The 16,107-nt window shown below is 39.4% G+C and overlaps 1 protein-coding gene across 3 annotated transcripts in view; it reads left to right on the top strand.

Annotated features, from left to right (window-relative positions):
• Window positions 1-607: 607 nt before the first annotated feature.
• MAPK10 (mitogen-activated protein kinase 10) overlaps window positions 608-16,107 on the top strand; it is a 147,019-nt gene continuing 131,519 nt past the window's right edge. For 2 of the 3 annotated variants that reach the window (XM_036381462.2, XM_036381463.2), the window contains exons 1-2: window positions 608-981; window positions 5,471-5,590. In XM_036381462.2, coding sequence (XP_036237355.1) covers window positions 5,583-5,590 — 8 coding nt within the window. In that variant the 5' untranslated portion in view covers window positions 608-981; window positions 5,471-5,582. The remainder of the gene's footprint in view (window positions 982-5,470; window positions 5,591-16,107) is intronic. The other variant, XM_036381464.2, reaches the window with a different exon arrangement.

The following is a 16,107-nucleotide window of genomic DNA, read 5'->3' as shown; positions in this document are numbered from 1 at the left end:
TGAGCAAAAAATGCAATAGTTCCTCTGTGCAGTGGTGGTTTTTAGAAGTGGGATTTGTGGCAGTCTAGCAGTGGGCACAGCCTACTGCTGGTGGGGAGATCTTTAGCAGGTCCTTGGGCTTCTGAGGGACTCCAAGGGATGCACTGCTTGTTCTTTTGAGCAGTAGCTGTGTTCAATAGCTGTGGAGGAGATGTGTTGTAATTTTATAATTTTTTAAAATCTCTCTCCCAGGCTGAAACTTGATTGAATTTTAAAAATGATTGCGTTTTTTTAGGATGATGGGCATTTATGTGTTTGTATAGCAGCTAATGTAAACAAAAGAGCAGATCCACACTGCTGCTACCACCTTCCCTCTGTACTGCAGATGTCTGAGCTGCTGCTGCTGCTGCTGGTGAGTGCTACAGGAGGCCACTCAGCTTCCCTTTGCAGACTGCTCTATCCCCTGATTCTCCAGGAGATACCGTGGCTGTGGCTGCAGATTAGATTTTTCTCTCCCTCCCCCTGCGAGACCTCTGTGTGCTTTGACGTCATGTGTGCTCCTTTCAGTTGCCATAGCAGCCCCATTCCCCAAGCTCTCTGCCTGTCTCCTCTGGTAGGTTCCACAATGGTACAGCCAGCATCACGCTGCACAATGGTTTCCAGGCAGTGAAAGAGCGTGATTCAGCAAGCCACTCTTCCCCCCCCTCCCCTTTTATTTCATTATTATCAGACATTTTGCCTCCCCTTTTTCTGTTCTCTTCTACCCTCTTCCCCAGGCTTTTATTCAGTTCTTTAAAGGAATACGGTGATTTACCTTGAAACCAACTGCCTGGTTTTTTTTTCCCCCTTCTTTTTTTTTCCTTTTTTTTCCCCCCCCATTGTTATAAATAGCCCTTTTTTTTTCCTCAGCACTGTTTGGAATGTGATTTTAAAATACCACCTAAAGTCGCAGTTTGGGGAAAAGGTTTCTGGACGAGGAGAATAGCTGGCGAGCAAGGAATGGTAGGTGGCTGATGCTAATATTCTTTGACTAACTGCTTTCGCAGGGTGGGGTGATGAATATTGATTGCTGCTTGAGAAGGAAAAAAAAATATTAAAGCAGGGGAGAGGGGGAGAGAGAGGTTAATGAAGTAAACTGCTAAGCAAAGCAAGAAGGCTGCACCTGTCCATTTTGTGGCCGGAGGAGCATCATTTTCCTGTCTGTGTGCGGGTGGGTACGAGCGGTAATGTTGGGGCGCTGTGGGTGACCGGCGGCCATGCGAGCAGGGCAGGGGCACGCCGGGCATGGCACTGTGGTGCTGCTGCTTTACCAGCTGGCTCCTGTAAACACCGGGGCTTTACTCAGCCTCATCGCCTCTAACGCTGCCTGCGGGCTTTGGGGGGAAGGAGGTGCCTTGGCTTGCACTTCAGGAGAAAGATGAGGGTGCTGTGAGGGGTATATGGTAGTCCATCCGTACACAGCTGTGAAAAATTTGAATGTGGAAAAATAAAGAGAGGACAAGGAGCTGGAAGATTCAAAGGACAGAAGTCCTAGCCTTTTGCAGAGTGACTGAATGCAAAAAAAAAAAGTGTGTATGTGGAAGTGTTTGACGGACCTTGTTGGATGTGGGGGTGGGGGTTGTTTTTAAGAAAGTAGCCTTTAATCATCACTCTTCCACATTACTTGTATTCAAGTGAGCAACTCAACCCACTGGGTTTAACAGAACCACAAGAGCTTTCAGGAGAAGTGTTTACAGCAAGCTATGGGCCAGTAATTTTGCAAAAGAGAATTAACAATCTGTAGATGCTGCAGTGAAATCAATGTTGCTTTGCAGAGAGATCCTCTGGCAGAAAAAGCTACTGCTATAGGAAGAAATGTTGGTTTTGTTTTTTATAGCAGAGTGACATTATTAGAAATAATAGAAATTTGCCTTGGATAATTAAGTGTTACAGCATTGTTTAATAAGCAGGCTGTGCTCCCAGTGAGCCATGATGGGCATGTTTCACACCATTCGTGTGCTGGGGGATTGTCAGCTTGTTTACATGGGCTCCTTTTGCTGCATAGCTTCCTGATATCCTCAGTGCAACTTTCCCCTCCTCTGATATGTTCACTGTAAGTTTCACCAGAGACTTCTACAGGGAAAAAACGACACTATGTGAAAATACAAATTTTGAGGGAAATTATGGCAGGGAGTAGAAATGGATTGGGAGGAAAATGCAAATAAGTATATTGTAACTAATCAGAGGAGTCTGAAATCAGCTTGGTGGAGGACACAGAGGTTGTCCTGCAAGCCCAGCTTTAGGAAAAGAGAAGGGTTAAGACAGAACAGGCTGGTGCAGGTATGGCACAGGGCTGTTTGTCTTTGCCCATGTGTAACCTATCTTCGGTCCCCATGCCTTGGGGAAAATGGGATGCACCAAACCCCCACTGTTTTAACCTTCTTTCAGTACAGTGCTGTGTAATCACTGGTCAGGAGCACTGGAGCAATATTTTCTTCTGTGGTCCTCTGGCTGTCTGCTCTCTTCCTGCTAGGAATGGTGGCATAGGAATACCCTTTCAGTTGGCTCAGCTAATGACTTTGTCTTACAGGGATGCGGATGTGAACGACAAAGGTGATTTGACCTCAGCCATTAAACAATATTCTTTTTCCCTGACTCTCAATAAACTGCACTCTTGCTCATAGCTCTCTCCTGCTGTTTCAGAGTATGCATAATTTTGCAGGGTCCTGTTGTAATTAAGGTTTTGTTGAGGAGGGTTAAGATTACAAGGATGTTCCTAAATAGGATAAGGACAGAAATCGCTTACCATGAAAAATAAGTTAACTTAGCTGCTTGTCTGCCTCCTTGGAAAATGTCCTTCTCATTGTTAAAAAGCTCCTTCAGTGCACACACAGGTTTCTATGAGCAGATGACAGGGATGAATGTTTTCTTGTAGGTTTGGGGTTTTTTTCCCTGCTGTCAGTGGCTGGCATGTTTGCAGCTGTTTTTTAGTGATTTAACATTACTGGATCAATACACCTTCAAATAGTGTTACAGTACCAAATCTGGCTTGGGAGAGCAAAGAGCAAGTTATCAAAATTTCACTGCTATGGTATTGGAGAAGGTCATAAAGTTCATTGTAGTTTACAGTTCATTGCAAAATTCATCCAATTTAAGGGAGGCCTAAAGCAGGCCCGAAGGGGGGTGATTTTAGCATTGCTTTTGCAGACAGCATCATAATTTTCTTAAGACTTGGAAGAGAGAAAAGCTGCATTTAGGGAAAGGCCTCCAGTTTTAAAATTGGCAATCTCTTAAACTGTTGTTCAGTAGATACTACCCAGTTCCTTGGACAATTCCAAATTACAGAAAATATCACCAGCTTGTTGATAAATTTTTAAATCCTAGTAAATTTTTGGGTTTTTTGTCATTTTTGGGGTTTTTGTCACAAGCATTCTACACTCATAGCCCCTCCCATCCAGTGATTACATTTTGAGCTTACAATAATAGCAGTACTAGAAATTATGTCCTGAAAGCCTAGTGATTGCAGAATCACCATACTTGCTGCTCTGTTATGTCATCAGGAGTAAAGGAGAGAGTCTTCATTGGGCTACAATACTGAATATGTATATATTATATATAATATATATACGGAGATATATATGCACTAATATATGTACTATATTAAATATAATATATATATACTGAATATATAACATATATATATCCAGTGTATGTGTGTGTGTGCTCCTTTTCTATGATTCTTGCACACTTACTGTTTTGAAGGCTACTTGCAAGGAAAATGAACCCTCATGAAAGGACCACCAGTGATTAAAGTAGAAATCAAAAGCAGTAGAGGGGATGGAATGGAATTTCCTGGTCCCCTCTCCACTGTTTATGAAAGTTACACAGCTCTTCTTGAGCTGCTCTACTGTGTTTTAGCCTGATAGCTGTAGCTTTGTTGGCAAGCTTTAGAATCAGTCTTGGCCAGTTGCTAAAAGAGAAAGGCAGGGAATTCAGATCCCAAAATGTTCCATTCTTATTGGTTTTTTACACAGTGAGATTTTTGGTAGAAGTTTCGGTGTGTGAACTCACTAGTGGTGGTGGTACGTTCTCAGTTTCATTTCTACACGAAGGATGTGAATTCATGAGCTTTAGTGTACCTTAGGATCTTCCTGACTGTGCCTGGAGCACAGGGCAGTGGTTTTTTGCAGCAAGAAAAAGGAAAAGCAACTGTTGTGTTTTCAGGCAGGTTCTGGGCTTTTCTCCCATCTAAGAACAAGACCATGTTGATGACCCTGTGAATGCAGCCTCTTGTTCACATCACAGCAGTTACATGGGAAATTTGGGATGTGTTAGGACCTGATCTAACACAAATCTTTGGCTATGTTGGACTCTCTTGGTACTTTTGTGAGGTAATAATCAGTAAAAGTTGGAGGTCCAGAAGAGACTTCCAGTCAAGTCAATAGCTGCTTCACCAGGATTCTACACTAGCAGGTCAATAGCCCAGCAAATTAGGAACTGTAATTTGAGAGTGGGATTTCAGGAGCCTGAGTTGGGCTCTTTTTTGTTATGTAGTTGTTTTCTCATGAGGATTTTTCATTTGCTGTTCTTAGTACAAAGTTTTAGTTCTCAGATACTTGAAAGCGTTTTAGGATACAGGTCAAACCTTATACTTAATCGTAATCACTTTGTTTTGTTCAGTGGTTAGGTACCAGACCACCATGTTTGGTTGTTACTTCTCTTATTCACGATCTTAATACCACAGCATTTGCTTTTTCCTACAGTTCTTGAGGTTGTCTTTACCTTTCTTGGCTGCGTGTGCTTTGTCAGTTGAACTTTTTTGTCACATGCTTTGTTATTTGTTTTTAAGAGGGTGATTATTGGATAAACAGCATTAATTCACAGGCCTTTCCTGATGCCCATATGTATCCATATCACACAGTTTTTAAAGCTGTTAATAATGTCACAAGTCAAATTTAATTTCCATCCCCAGGTATTGGTGGCAGGTGACTGTGTCCATATCTCAACTTGTCATAGGTGAAGTTTCTGCTTTTCCTCATTCCAAAGAAAAAATTGATGATCTGGCCTGAGAAAGATAGATAGTATAGAAACAAAAATAATTATTTTAGATCAGTTTTATGTTGTTTTTTTTTTTTTTTTAGTACCATCTGTTTCAATTTGAACAGTCTTGAACATGTGCTCTTGAGCACTAAGGCCTTGATTTTTTTTTTCTCTTTTCTTTTTTACTGGTGGGAGAATAACTGTGACACACTTCTCCCATTTAAACAGCACTTCATTCTGCATTATTTTCTGTCTCCTGCCTTTCTTCTTTGTGTGGAAGAAAGGAAATTCATGGTACAAATACTGCCTGAATGGGATGCATTATGGTATTATCAGAGGAAAATCTAAATTCTTTGTTATATAATGTGCAGATAATGATATTCCAGGTTAGTTTAGTTTTCTGAAATTTTCTGTGTCAATTAGAATTGAAAAATAAACCCCAAATATTTCTTTCTCTTTTTTTTGTGCTTAGGGCTAGTATTAGAAACCTGTACCAACAGCAGGCCAGACTCAAATGTCAGCTATGGCAACCCATGCATGAAGTTGATGCCTTTGAACTATTTCCTATAGATGAGACATAGCACATGCTGTGGTGAGTCAACAATGTATTATCTTATTAAATCATACTTCTTGGCAAAAAAAAAAAAAGCCAAAAGAGGCTTAATGCCGAAGTGCATGCTGATTTTTTTTCCTTTTTTATTTTTTTCTTTTTGGAGGGGGGAGGCAGGGAAAATTAAAGTTACAACTTGTAGTAATTTTTAGTACACATTAACATAATGCTGTCATCTTATAATGAGTTTTCCAAGTGTATAATTTCTGCATTGCACAGTTATCAGATGGAGCACATTCAGAATGTGGTTTCAGAGGAAGTGTTAATATAGCAAAATAATTTTAAAAAAGACCCTACACATGCAGTGTTCTGAGCACTATTTAAAATGGCAAAATCTGTTTCACTATCGCAAAATCCACAATTTTGGACTGATTTCTGTAACTAATGTTTTCCATCTCTTAGATTTGCTGTGGGGGGAGAGGAAAGGTTGTTTTGTTTCTCTTTGAGATGACTGAAGAAGTCTGGGTAGAGTCATCACAGACTTTTTTTGTCTTATATGTCTTTATTCTTGGACAGGAAAATAGTGAGAACAATGATGAATATCAAATAGTCTTTCAAAAAATACTTTGTAGCTTTAACTGTCTTAAGTCTGCTATTAATTTCAATCCATATGTCATACATAATAAGTCATTGTGATTCTGATAGTTTCTTTAGGATGGTTTTGGTGTACCTTTGGGAGATGAAGAATTGTTTTCAGATTTCTCATGTAATCTCAATAGAATTGTCAAAAACTGCAAGTGTTACTCCAGTAAGGTGTAGCTCCAAGACATGAAATGTTTCTGTAGGGAGATAGAACTCTTGTAGATGTGGCACGTAGGGTGATCAAATGACCCATCAAGGGTGACAAAATGAATGCTCTGGTGACATTTCAGCCTTGATGAAGCTGATCAAAAAGATTTAAACAGGTGTCAGTTAAATGTATTTGACTGCTTTGAAGTGAGATGAGTTGCAGAAAGCAGTGCCTATAGAGCACCACTGACAGATTTTGTGTTCTGTTGGAATCTAGAGGGTTTCCCAAGGGGAGAAGACATACCCTGGACATGGACAGTGATTTGTGGCATAAGGAGTCACAGTCTGGATGCTCACATCCTTGACTTGTGGACATTCAATGGAAGCAGTACATTTATGTAGAACTTAATAACCTCTCTTTTTTACTACTATGATATTTTTAACTTCTTATGGCTTTTAGGGCCCATTGTCCTAAGGTAATTCTGGTTAACAAGACAGCCTTCATCTTGGCTTAATGTCTGTGCTTTAGAAACTGTGACACTGAGCCTTTTGCATAAGAATGGGTCTGGGTGCCTTTTGCATTTACAATGAACCCTGAAACCATATTTTTTACAAAAATTAATATTATTTTGCTTTAATTCTGTGTTTAGGAGCCTACAGATAATCTATTAGTTGTAGATAATGAGAACTTTAAATAAGCTGGCAAAAGCAAAGTATGTATGATTTCTGGTAGTTGATGGAGTGGTGCAAATAATGGATTTTGTTAACATGTCCATGATGAATGGTTGCTAAACAGACGTTGCATGAAATTTTTATGGTGTTTTGTACATGTTAATGCAATTAGCTGACAGTCATGGCAGCTCAGTTCCTCTCACCATTAACATTATTAAATTGCTGTGTAAGTAGAAAAATTGTTCTTAAGAAGCTGGCTGATGCTAATCCCCACTCCTGGTGATTTTGCATTTGGTAGTATACGTAGTGCTAATTTTGGAACACAGTGTATGTAGTGCTAATTTTGGAACTGCTGTCTACAAGCAGTTTGACTTGATCATTTGTCCCCCAGGTCACCAAGATGTCTTTATCTTAATGTTGCAGCTATTGATATTTGCTGTTTGATATTTCAAGCATTTACCAGTGGCTCTGTCCAGGTTATTTTCTGAGTTCAGTGCACATCTAAGTCACCCCCCCCAGCTCTGTTCTTCTCAATTTAGATTTGAGGGTGGGCAATCAGTGCAAATACCGGGTTTTCAGAAGCAGCATATGAAATGTGTCAAAAGAACTCAGAGATGTCATAGGGAGAGAGTTGCTTGAGAAGTTTCCTCCCAGATGACACAGCATTAATAGGCAAAATTAGTTAAATATGCTTAACAGAAATTAAAGACTGTAAAGTCTTGTTGTGAGGCTACAAAAAACATCTGTAGGTGTCTCCAGGCGTTTGATGGATTTAAAGCTCTGTCTGTAGGAACTAGGCATGCACTTCTGTAAACGTGTGTAACAAGTGCAAGTGAAATCTGGGGCTTATGCTCTCTGTGCAGGCTCTCTCCAGTTAATATTGCTCATTAAGACAGCTTGATCATATAGAGTTTTATTTTGCATTCAGCAATATCTGTTGGTGAAAACACAAGCTTTGCAACTGTAGAAATTGTATGTGAAATCAGAAACCACATACAAAAATTAGCATATAATTAGTGAAGTTGAATTAACTGCCGAAGTCTTTTAAAAAAGGTCAGGAAAAGAAGCATTTGGAGAACAAAAGTACCTATCAATATTCATCACAGAAAAGATCAAGCAAGGAAAAACTTGGGATGTTCTGTTTACCAAAAAACTGATGTTAGTGCCGTGGGCAATGGGTGTTTTTTCCAGCTGAGTTAGTAATTTTATAAGAAACCACGTGAGAGAAAGGTTTTGCTACATCTATGCAGAGAAGCAAAGTACCTGGGATAAAGGAATTTGAGGAGTTTTTTAAGTACTTGAAAAAAACATTTGAGGATAAATTTTGTAGTGTCTTGGCTTGGTATCTTGCTACTACAGTCACATGGTTTTTTGGAATATTGTGTTGGTTCCTCTAATGTTCCTCACAGGTGTTAAGTGCATGAGAAAAAATCAGAGGAACTCAGAGCACAGTTTTCTCTGAGAAACTTGTGTTCTGCTCCTCTGCCTAATAGAAAAACCATGTTTATATTAAATTTGCTGCATATGATAAATGTAAAAACTTACTACCTGTTACTGATGATGGCCACGTAATGTGCAACACATTTCCCCTTGGAGGACTCTTGCCTGAGCCTATTTCCAAAAGCTATTTGTCATGTGATCAGCTACATGCAAACAAAGGTTTTCCAGAAGTGAGCTCTAACACACAACGCTTCAGCTGCTCATCTTCTCTACTTTTCAAGGGGGCTGAATTTTTTCCAGAAAGTGCTGGGATCTTCACTTTGGGTTATAGACTTCACTTTGGATTATAGAACCACTTGATCACCTTTTATTTCAATAAAGCTCGCTGGAGATGCTCATAAAGGGAGTTTTCCTGCCTTTGCTTTTTTTTCTTGTTTTTTTTTGGTTTTTTTTTGTTTTGTTTTGTTGTTGTTGATTCTCTTTTTTTCCTTTATATGGATTTTCTTTTTTGTGTCCTCAGGATATTGTTTTGCAGAGTATTTTCACTGCCCTTTAAACTCAGATAATGTTATGTGGGTTTATACTATAGCTCTTATTCTGATTCATATCCCTTCTCCCTCCATCCTTGGTTTGTCTTTAGTTATTCCTACAGCCCCTAAGATTAGTATTTTAATTAAATTACATTGAAATATAGCATTGTCAACTCATGCAGTATTTGGGGTTTTTTAATGCCCTGGGCTAAGTATCACATACATGTGAGAAACTCTGAGCTTTCCTTTAGCAAAATGTAGGCTTTTTGTTTATATTACTGAAAAAAATTGAAGCTTGAGTATGTGAAAGAGTGAGGCTTCAGAAATGTACAGCCCTCCCACCAAGATTATTCCCTAGTGGCATATTGGAATTTTGAGATCATATAACATGAGTCTTAGATGTTTGGGACAGATAGTCTTAAAAAAATATTTTTTATTTATTTGGAAAGTTAATATTTGCTGCATTTCTAATGCTTGTAAAGACACAGACATACCATATGTTGTACCTATGTCTGTATTCCCCCAGTAGTTGAACTGGCCCAGCAAAGGTCAAGCTATTTGCACATTTAAAAAGTGAAAATAAAATTTATCAAAAAAATTCAAGTACAAATTCAGTCTGTGTTTGAAGGATCTCTAGTTTAGTTTTGCTCTGGAATACTGCTGGACCAAATGCTTTTATTCTGCCACATGTCAGTCTCAGCTTACTGAAAAGGAGTGAGCTTAATTTATGAGCTTAATGCTTTCCTGTGTCTGGTGTGACCTGTGAATATATCCCATGAAATATTTGTGTCTGCTGTATTTTTTGAGTTCCTGGTGGAAAAAATAGCTCTGAACCACCTGCCAGGCTAGTTCAGTATTTGGCAGGCTCCTCTTCCAGCCTTATGGAGAATATCCAGGACTATTGCTGTGGAATATGGGAGTAGAATGTCAGACAAATATCTTCTGAACCTTTGAGTAGTTTTCCAGCGTGATTCTTATGAGCTGTGTTAAAATAATTTTAATAGCCTGCAGAAGAATAAATGGAAATGCCAAATCAATAGCAAAAAACACCCGGAATGCTGCCAGCAGAAAGGTGGAAAAGAGACCAAGACAGCAGTAAATTCAGCTCTGCTAATGGGCAATGCATGCAAACCCATATTTTATAAAGTGGTGGGAAGTATTTTGTGACCACAGGGCGAAAGGTTTTGCCTGCTTCCTCTTCAGGGCTTGTCAGTGTGCTGTGTCTCTGTGCCTATTGCTTTGTGGCCTGTCCTTATTACAAGTGCCTTTCCTTCTCACAGCTTGTCAACAGGAGCAGAAGCCTGAATATACCATGTAGTACTGCCAGCTTTTCCTCTGCTCCTGTGTGTGCTGGAAGGATTGGGCAGCCCTGGCTGTGGGTGAAGGGTGTTGCTCTTGTAGGGAGGAGCACCCACAGTGCCGGCAGCGTCAGCTGCTGCATCCCTGCTCCCTGCACAAGGACTTAGGCGGAGCTGGCTCAAGGCTGCAGTGTGCCAACTGCTGTACAGGCATGAGGTGAGCAGCTTTAAGCTCTTAGGCAGTCATTTCCCAGCTCTGAAAGGGAGTGAAAGAAGCCAAGGGTGTGTAGGGGGTTATCAGTGCAATGCAGCAGGTACAACATTAATGTCATGTTCCTTCTCTCTTAACTATCATTGTTGGGATGCAGAGTGGCAGACAGGTTTGAAAGCACAAAGGCAAAAATGCATGGTGGAAGATTGTCCAAAAGAGTGAGGTTATCCAGAGGTCATTCCAACTCATTGTACATCCCCAGCCTCATGTACAGCACTTGGTATCCTTCCTGCATTGGATGCAGACTGAAGGTTGGCAGGAAGAGAGTGAGCACTGCAGGCACGGTGCAGTACTTGTGCATTCTTAATGTGTTCAAATCCCAGGTAGAATTAATAGGAGCAATTCACCAGTGAGGAGTTTGAGAAGGTGTAATTATTAAATAGGAATTCCTGAGCTGTTGGATGTTGAATAGCTCTAGATTAGTTTTATAAAAATCAGAGTTCCTGAGGCTTGCAGTTTTTAATCACTTTAAAGAAGAGTAAGAATGAATATAAGAGCAGCCAGTAGTCTCACAGGAAAAATCGATCTAGATAAGGCATCTCTCCTTAGTGGTCATTAGCTGAATATTTGGAGAAGAAAAGTAAGATCAAGATAAGCAATCACCAATGGTTTTCTTATTGTGTCCTACTGTATTCTGGCAGTCTGACTTTTTTTAGGCATAGTAATTATTTCTTTGACTTATAAATTCTCTTTCCTAATTCACCATTTTCTGCCCAGTATGTGTTTTATGAGATCTTTTCTAGATATTCAATGTGATGATCAAGTTCTGGTTGCATTGAAAATTCTGGGATATTATTTGTTTTAAAAAGGGATATTGAGCATACATATTACCCCTATTCTGGGGAAAAAAAAATTCTGGTGAACCCGCTGTAAAAATGCAGGGGCCTTAAAAATACTATAAATGTATAAAAGCACTCTGATAAGATGTTCTGTTCCTAACAGATATGAAATCATGGCTAAAGTAATATTTAAACAGCAGGCTGTGGAGTAATTTATTTTGTGTATAGCTTTGTGTTTGCATGGTTACTATCCCAAGCTGCTTTATCGAGACCAGTGCAGCAGGTAGAGTAATACAATAGTTTGGGTTGAAGGCACTTTGGAAGGCAGGGCCTTCTTTCTGGGATTAGCTGGGGTTACAGAGACTTTCTGATTTGCTTCCTTACTGCCTTTGTTTAAAAATGCAACTGCAGTTAGGTATCCAGCTAGTGGGGCTGCTTTCCTTGAAGCAGGTGTCAGTGCTCTCCATTCTGGCCTGCCAACACTGCATGAAAGGAGCCATGAATGGGAGGATTTTCTTGATTTATAGGCTGTTAGGATTGAAATAGAGCACACAAGAGAAGGCAGGGTGGAAATAATTACCCTGTGCTTCACAGTGTGGATGTTGTGATGGTTTTTCTTGGTCACACATCAGAACCAGGTAAAATAATGACCTAAAATGGTATCCAAATGTTCCTGTCCTTGTATTCTCAATGCAGTTGTTTCTCTGAGCCTAAGTGGTTAATGCTATGTCTGTGTATCATAATTTTTAACTTCACTTCTTCATACCTAGTTTAAATCAGTATGAACACTATATATGTGATTCACCACCAAAAATTCAGAGACAGTGTTTAAAAATTGACTCGAATTCTTAAAACAGAGACTTGAAGGGCAAGTCAAAAAGAAAATTGCATTTTAATGCTGGTTTTCTTGAAACATAAAATTCTCTCTGAGATGTTCCTGAAAAAGATATGCATAGCTTAATTGTGAATCATAATACTACTTAAATGCCTGCATTAATTTTATGTTAGATTTCAGTCATCAGTGTGTAGATAAATGTTTTGTGGCATATTATGAATGCTTGATTTGCTGTTGTACTTAAAATTAATTTTTTTATCTGCCAAGCTGTGCAAAGAGAATCCCATGGATGTTTTCCATGACACAACACTATCAAAAAAATACTCACATAGTTTTACAAACAGCAGTGATCTACAAACTCTTTCATTAAGTGTTTCGAAGGTGATATATCGAGACCTCAATGTCACAAACCAGTAGTGCAATTCTCTGCTTTTCTTTTGAGAATTTGGAAAAAATAAAGACAAGGATATCTGCTTGGTTTTGGCTTCTTTGGGCAGATGTGGCAGTTGTTGGTTGAGGTTCCATGTGTGGCTCTGTACACAGAGCATGAAGCTCAAACTGTCACATGGGAAGCAGTGCTGTCAGAACTGAAGTATTCAAAAGCCTTCAGTGAAACCTTCAGGCTTTGAACTGGTTTATTTTGATTTTCTGGGCTTGTGGGCCACCTTCACATCTCATTGTTAAGGTTTACTCAGAAAACAAAAGAGATGTAAAACCAAGCAGAACTTGGTGGGGTCATGGAAACAATGTGAAGGTTGATTCTGGTGGAGGGAGATGCTGCTTTAATAGGCTGAAGGCAATAGGGGCAGTTTTTAAAACAACAAAAAGAATTATACATAAAATGACTCTACCTAGAGACCCTTAATCAAACTGTAGCCCCTTGTATGTTACAATGATTTTTATTGGGTTCTAAGTATAAAAGAGAGGACAACATTTAATGTATTCTAAGTCTTATGTCAGGATTTGACTGCCAGCAACAAAATCCAATGTAATGGTCATTACTAAAATGAATTTGACCTCTGACTTCACACCTGGAAATATTGCAAGGAAACTTTGTACTGCTCGATGATCAAATTTTAATCATCTGCAAGCACACATCAGTTCAATTAGCAGGCCTACTCCTCTCTGGGGAGACTTTGCCTGGAGTACTGCACCCAGCTCAGTACATGTCAGACATGGGCCTGTCAGGGCAGGCCCAGAGAAGGACCAAAAAGATGATCAGGAGGCTGGAGCACTTCTCTTAGGAAAGGCTGAGATACTGGTGCTTCAGCCTGGAGAAAGAAGGCTCCAAGGGAGGAGCCTTCCAGTACTGAAAAGGGACTTCTAGGAAAGATGTGGATGCTTTATAGTAGGGGCAACAGGACAAGGGGTAATGGTTTTCAGGTGAAGGAGGGTCAATTTAGAGCAGATACTAAACAGATTGTCTAGAGGTGATAGATGCCCTATTCCTGGAAACATTCAGGATCAGTCTGGATGGGGCTCTGAGCAACCTGATCTGGTTGAAGATGTCCTTGCTTACTGCAGTGGACTGGACTAGATGACCTTTCAGAGGTCCCTTCCAATCAAAAAGAAAATAAAAGCTTGCTCAGTAGATAAACCAATAGCCCTGCAGTGGCCTGGTGCTATTTCACAGTGGCTGTCCTCATTGAGCAGCCTGACCTAGCCCTGCCCACATCCTCGCTTCCCCACTGATGCCTCATACAGACTTTGGGGTCATCAAGCCTCAGTTTTTTCCTACCCATCCTGCTGGATTACAAAGCCCAATTGCTTTGATCTTGTAATGTGAACCACTTCTGTCCCACCACCTACTCCATTTCTTGCTGCTCTAGATAAACACTGCTTCTTTTTTCTTTTTTGCTTTGCACTGTGTTAAAATACATGTCATCTTCACAACTAACATGGTTCTCTGCATGCTGGATCTTTCTGCAGAGGTCAGCAGAACTCTCGTTTGGATTTCATTCAGAACTTTTGGAGGGATGTAAAGAAGGAAGCTTGCTCTTTTTACTTCATCCATCAGGATTGCCAGTATTTTGCTTTAGAACCTGCTTGTAATAAAACCAGGTTCCAGAATCAAGTTCTTCTTATTTCTGCGCCTTACTGACAAAACCATTGTACCTCCTTTGCATCCTGTTTTCAGTTTTCTTTTCAGTGTCCAGTCTTCTTCAGCTGTGTTGCTTTGCAGTTGCATCTTTTGCAGTTTCTGTGTTAGAAACTGTCCTTGAAAAGGTTTAGTGGGTGTTTCCCAAACTAAATGCTCAAAGTAATACTGTATGGAATGCCCAGAAGAGCAACTGTTTGGTTTTGGGTTATATCTGCAGGCTGGTTTTGTTTCTAGTACAGCTCAGTTAATATGATGTAAAAAACTTGAAAGAGGGTTACATCATATCTTCAAAACAATACCATAAAAATTCAACTTCGAAAGAAAAATTCAGCCTAAACATATAGAGCAAATTCAGACAAGCAAGTCTGTACCTGGAAAAGCTTGGTTGTGATGAGATTGTTTATTGGCCATGCTGGAAAGGAAATAGATTTCCTTGTTTGGGTTGTTCCTTTATTCAATCAGTAAATCCAGACCAGAAATCAGTGCCTGTTTGAGTTATTTCACTGGGCACCTTGTCTCTGGATGGGGAAGGGGGAGAACAGACAGCAAAAAAGCAGTATACCTATGTTGTGCAGGATTTATCTTGCTGATTTTTTTTTCCCCTGTGTGAGGCACTTGCTTTTGACACTTCAAATTTATGTTATTTATTTTCGATCCTTATGTTCTAGTGCAGAGCTTCCACTTGGAGCTGAGAGTTATCTGAGGGAGAGAGTGCTATGAATGCCTTCTGTTTTTCTGTGAGAAGAATGTTCCTGTCCTCCAGAAATTCTGTGTTGGAGCAATGAGCTGCAGTTTGGAAGGACTGTGTATGTAAAGATAACTGGCTCAGCTGCCAGATAGAGGCAGAATGGGGATAGATGCAGCAAAATAGAGGCAGAATGAGTTTTAAACAAAGGAAGACTTATGTTTAACTGTGTCATTATGTTGGATTTATATCTGTTACATCATTGCACTTAATGAGCACATGAGGAGCTTTGTGATGTTGAATATACCTCAACCTATGGAGAGCTTTTTTCATGTTTATTTCACCTCCATCTGATATTGTTTACAGTAACTTTAATGAATATATAACTAACCATAAACCCTAAAATGTTAATCTATATTCATGGTGAATAGTATTAGAGTATCTCTTGGTACATTTCATGGTTTTACATTAATAAAACTTTCTGCTTTTTATTACCATGCAGGAAAATAAAGCATGGTGTCAAGAGAAATTTAAGCCAGTATTCCATCTCCAATACTGTGTTATTCTGCAGATGGATAACATGAAATTCATGCAGAGAATCACTTTGTTCCTATAGTAAAAAGAAATATTGGGGCTCAAAGCTTCTGCTAGGCTAGTAAGTCATCAAAATAAATAAGATTTTCATTGTAGATTTGGTATTATGAGTTTATGTAAAATACTGCTTTTTAGTAAGTGATGTATTCATTTTCATTCACTTAGGGTGAGGCCCAAAATACATCTGCCTCTTTATCAAAAAGAGCAGATGTTGCCATTAAATTGCTCAAATTTACCATCAGAAAATGGTATTGTACTTCTGTTTTGGCACTTAGTCTTTATACTCAGTTATTTTTTTCTGTGTTCAATATCAGTCATTTTAGTGATGGCTTCCATATAACACATATAATGGTGAATGCAGGTGGAAACCTTCAATTCTGGGATTTATTGCAATTTTTTTTGTAAGATATAAAATGCTGTAAATTTATGGAATACAAAGCTATTTCCTCAGGATGCAGAACTTGGCTCTTTGTGCATGTGGTATTTTGTGCTATTTTCAGTGCTATAGAATTTTATGGCTTAATTGTCTAGCAAAGTGCATCATCAGCATTGCACATTTGCATTG

The sequence above is a fragment of the Molothrus ater genome, chromosome 4 (assembly GCF_012460135.2).
Source record: "Molothrus ater isolate BHLD 08-10-18 breed brown headed cowbird chromosome 4, BPBGC_Mater_1.1, whole genome shotgun sequence".
Lineage (NCBI taxonomy): Eukaryota > Metazoa > Chordata > Aves > Passeriformes > Icteridae > Molothrus > Molothrus ater.
Note: the sequence above shows the minus strand (reverse complement) of the source record. Positions and strands in the feature narration are given on the sequence as shown.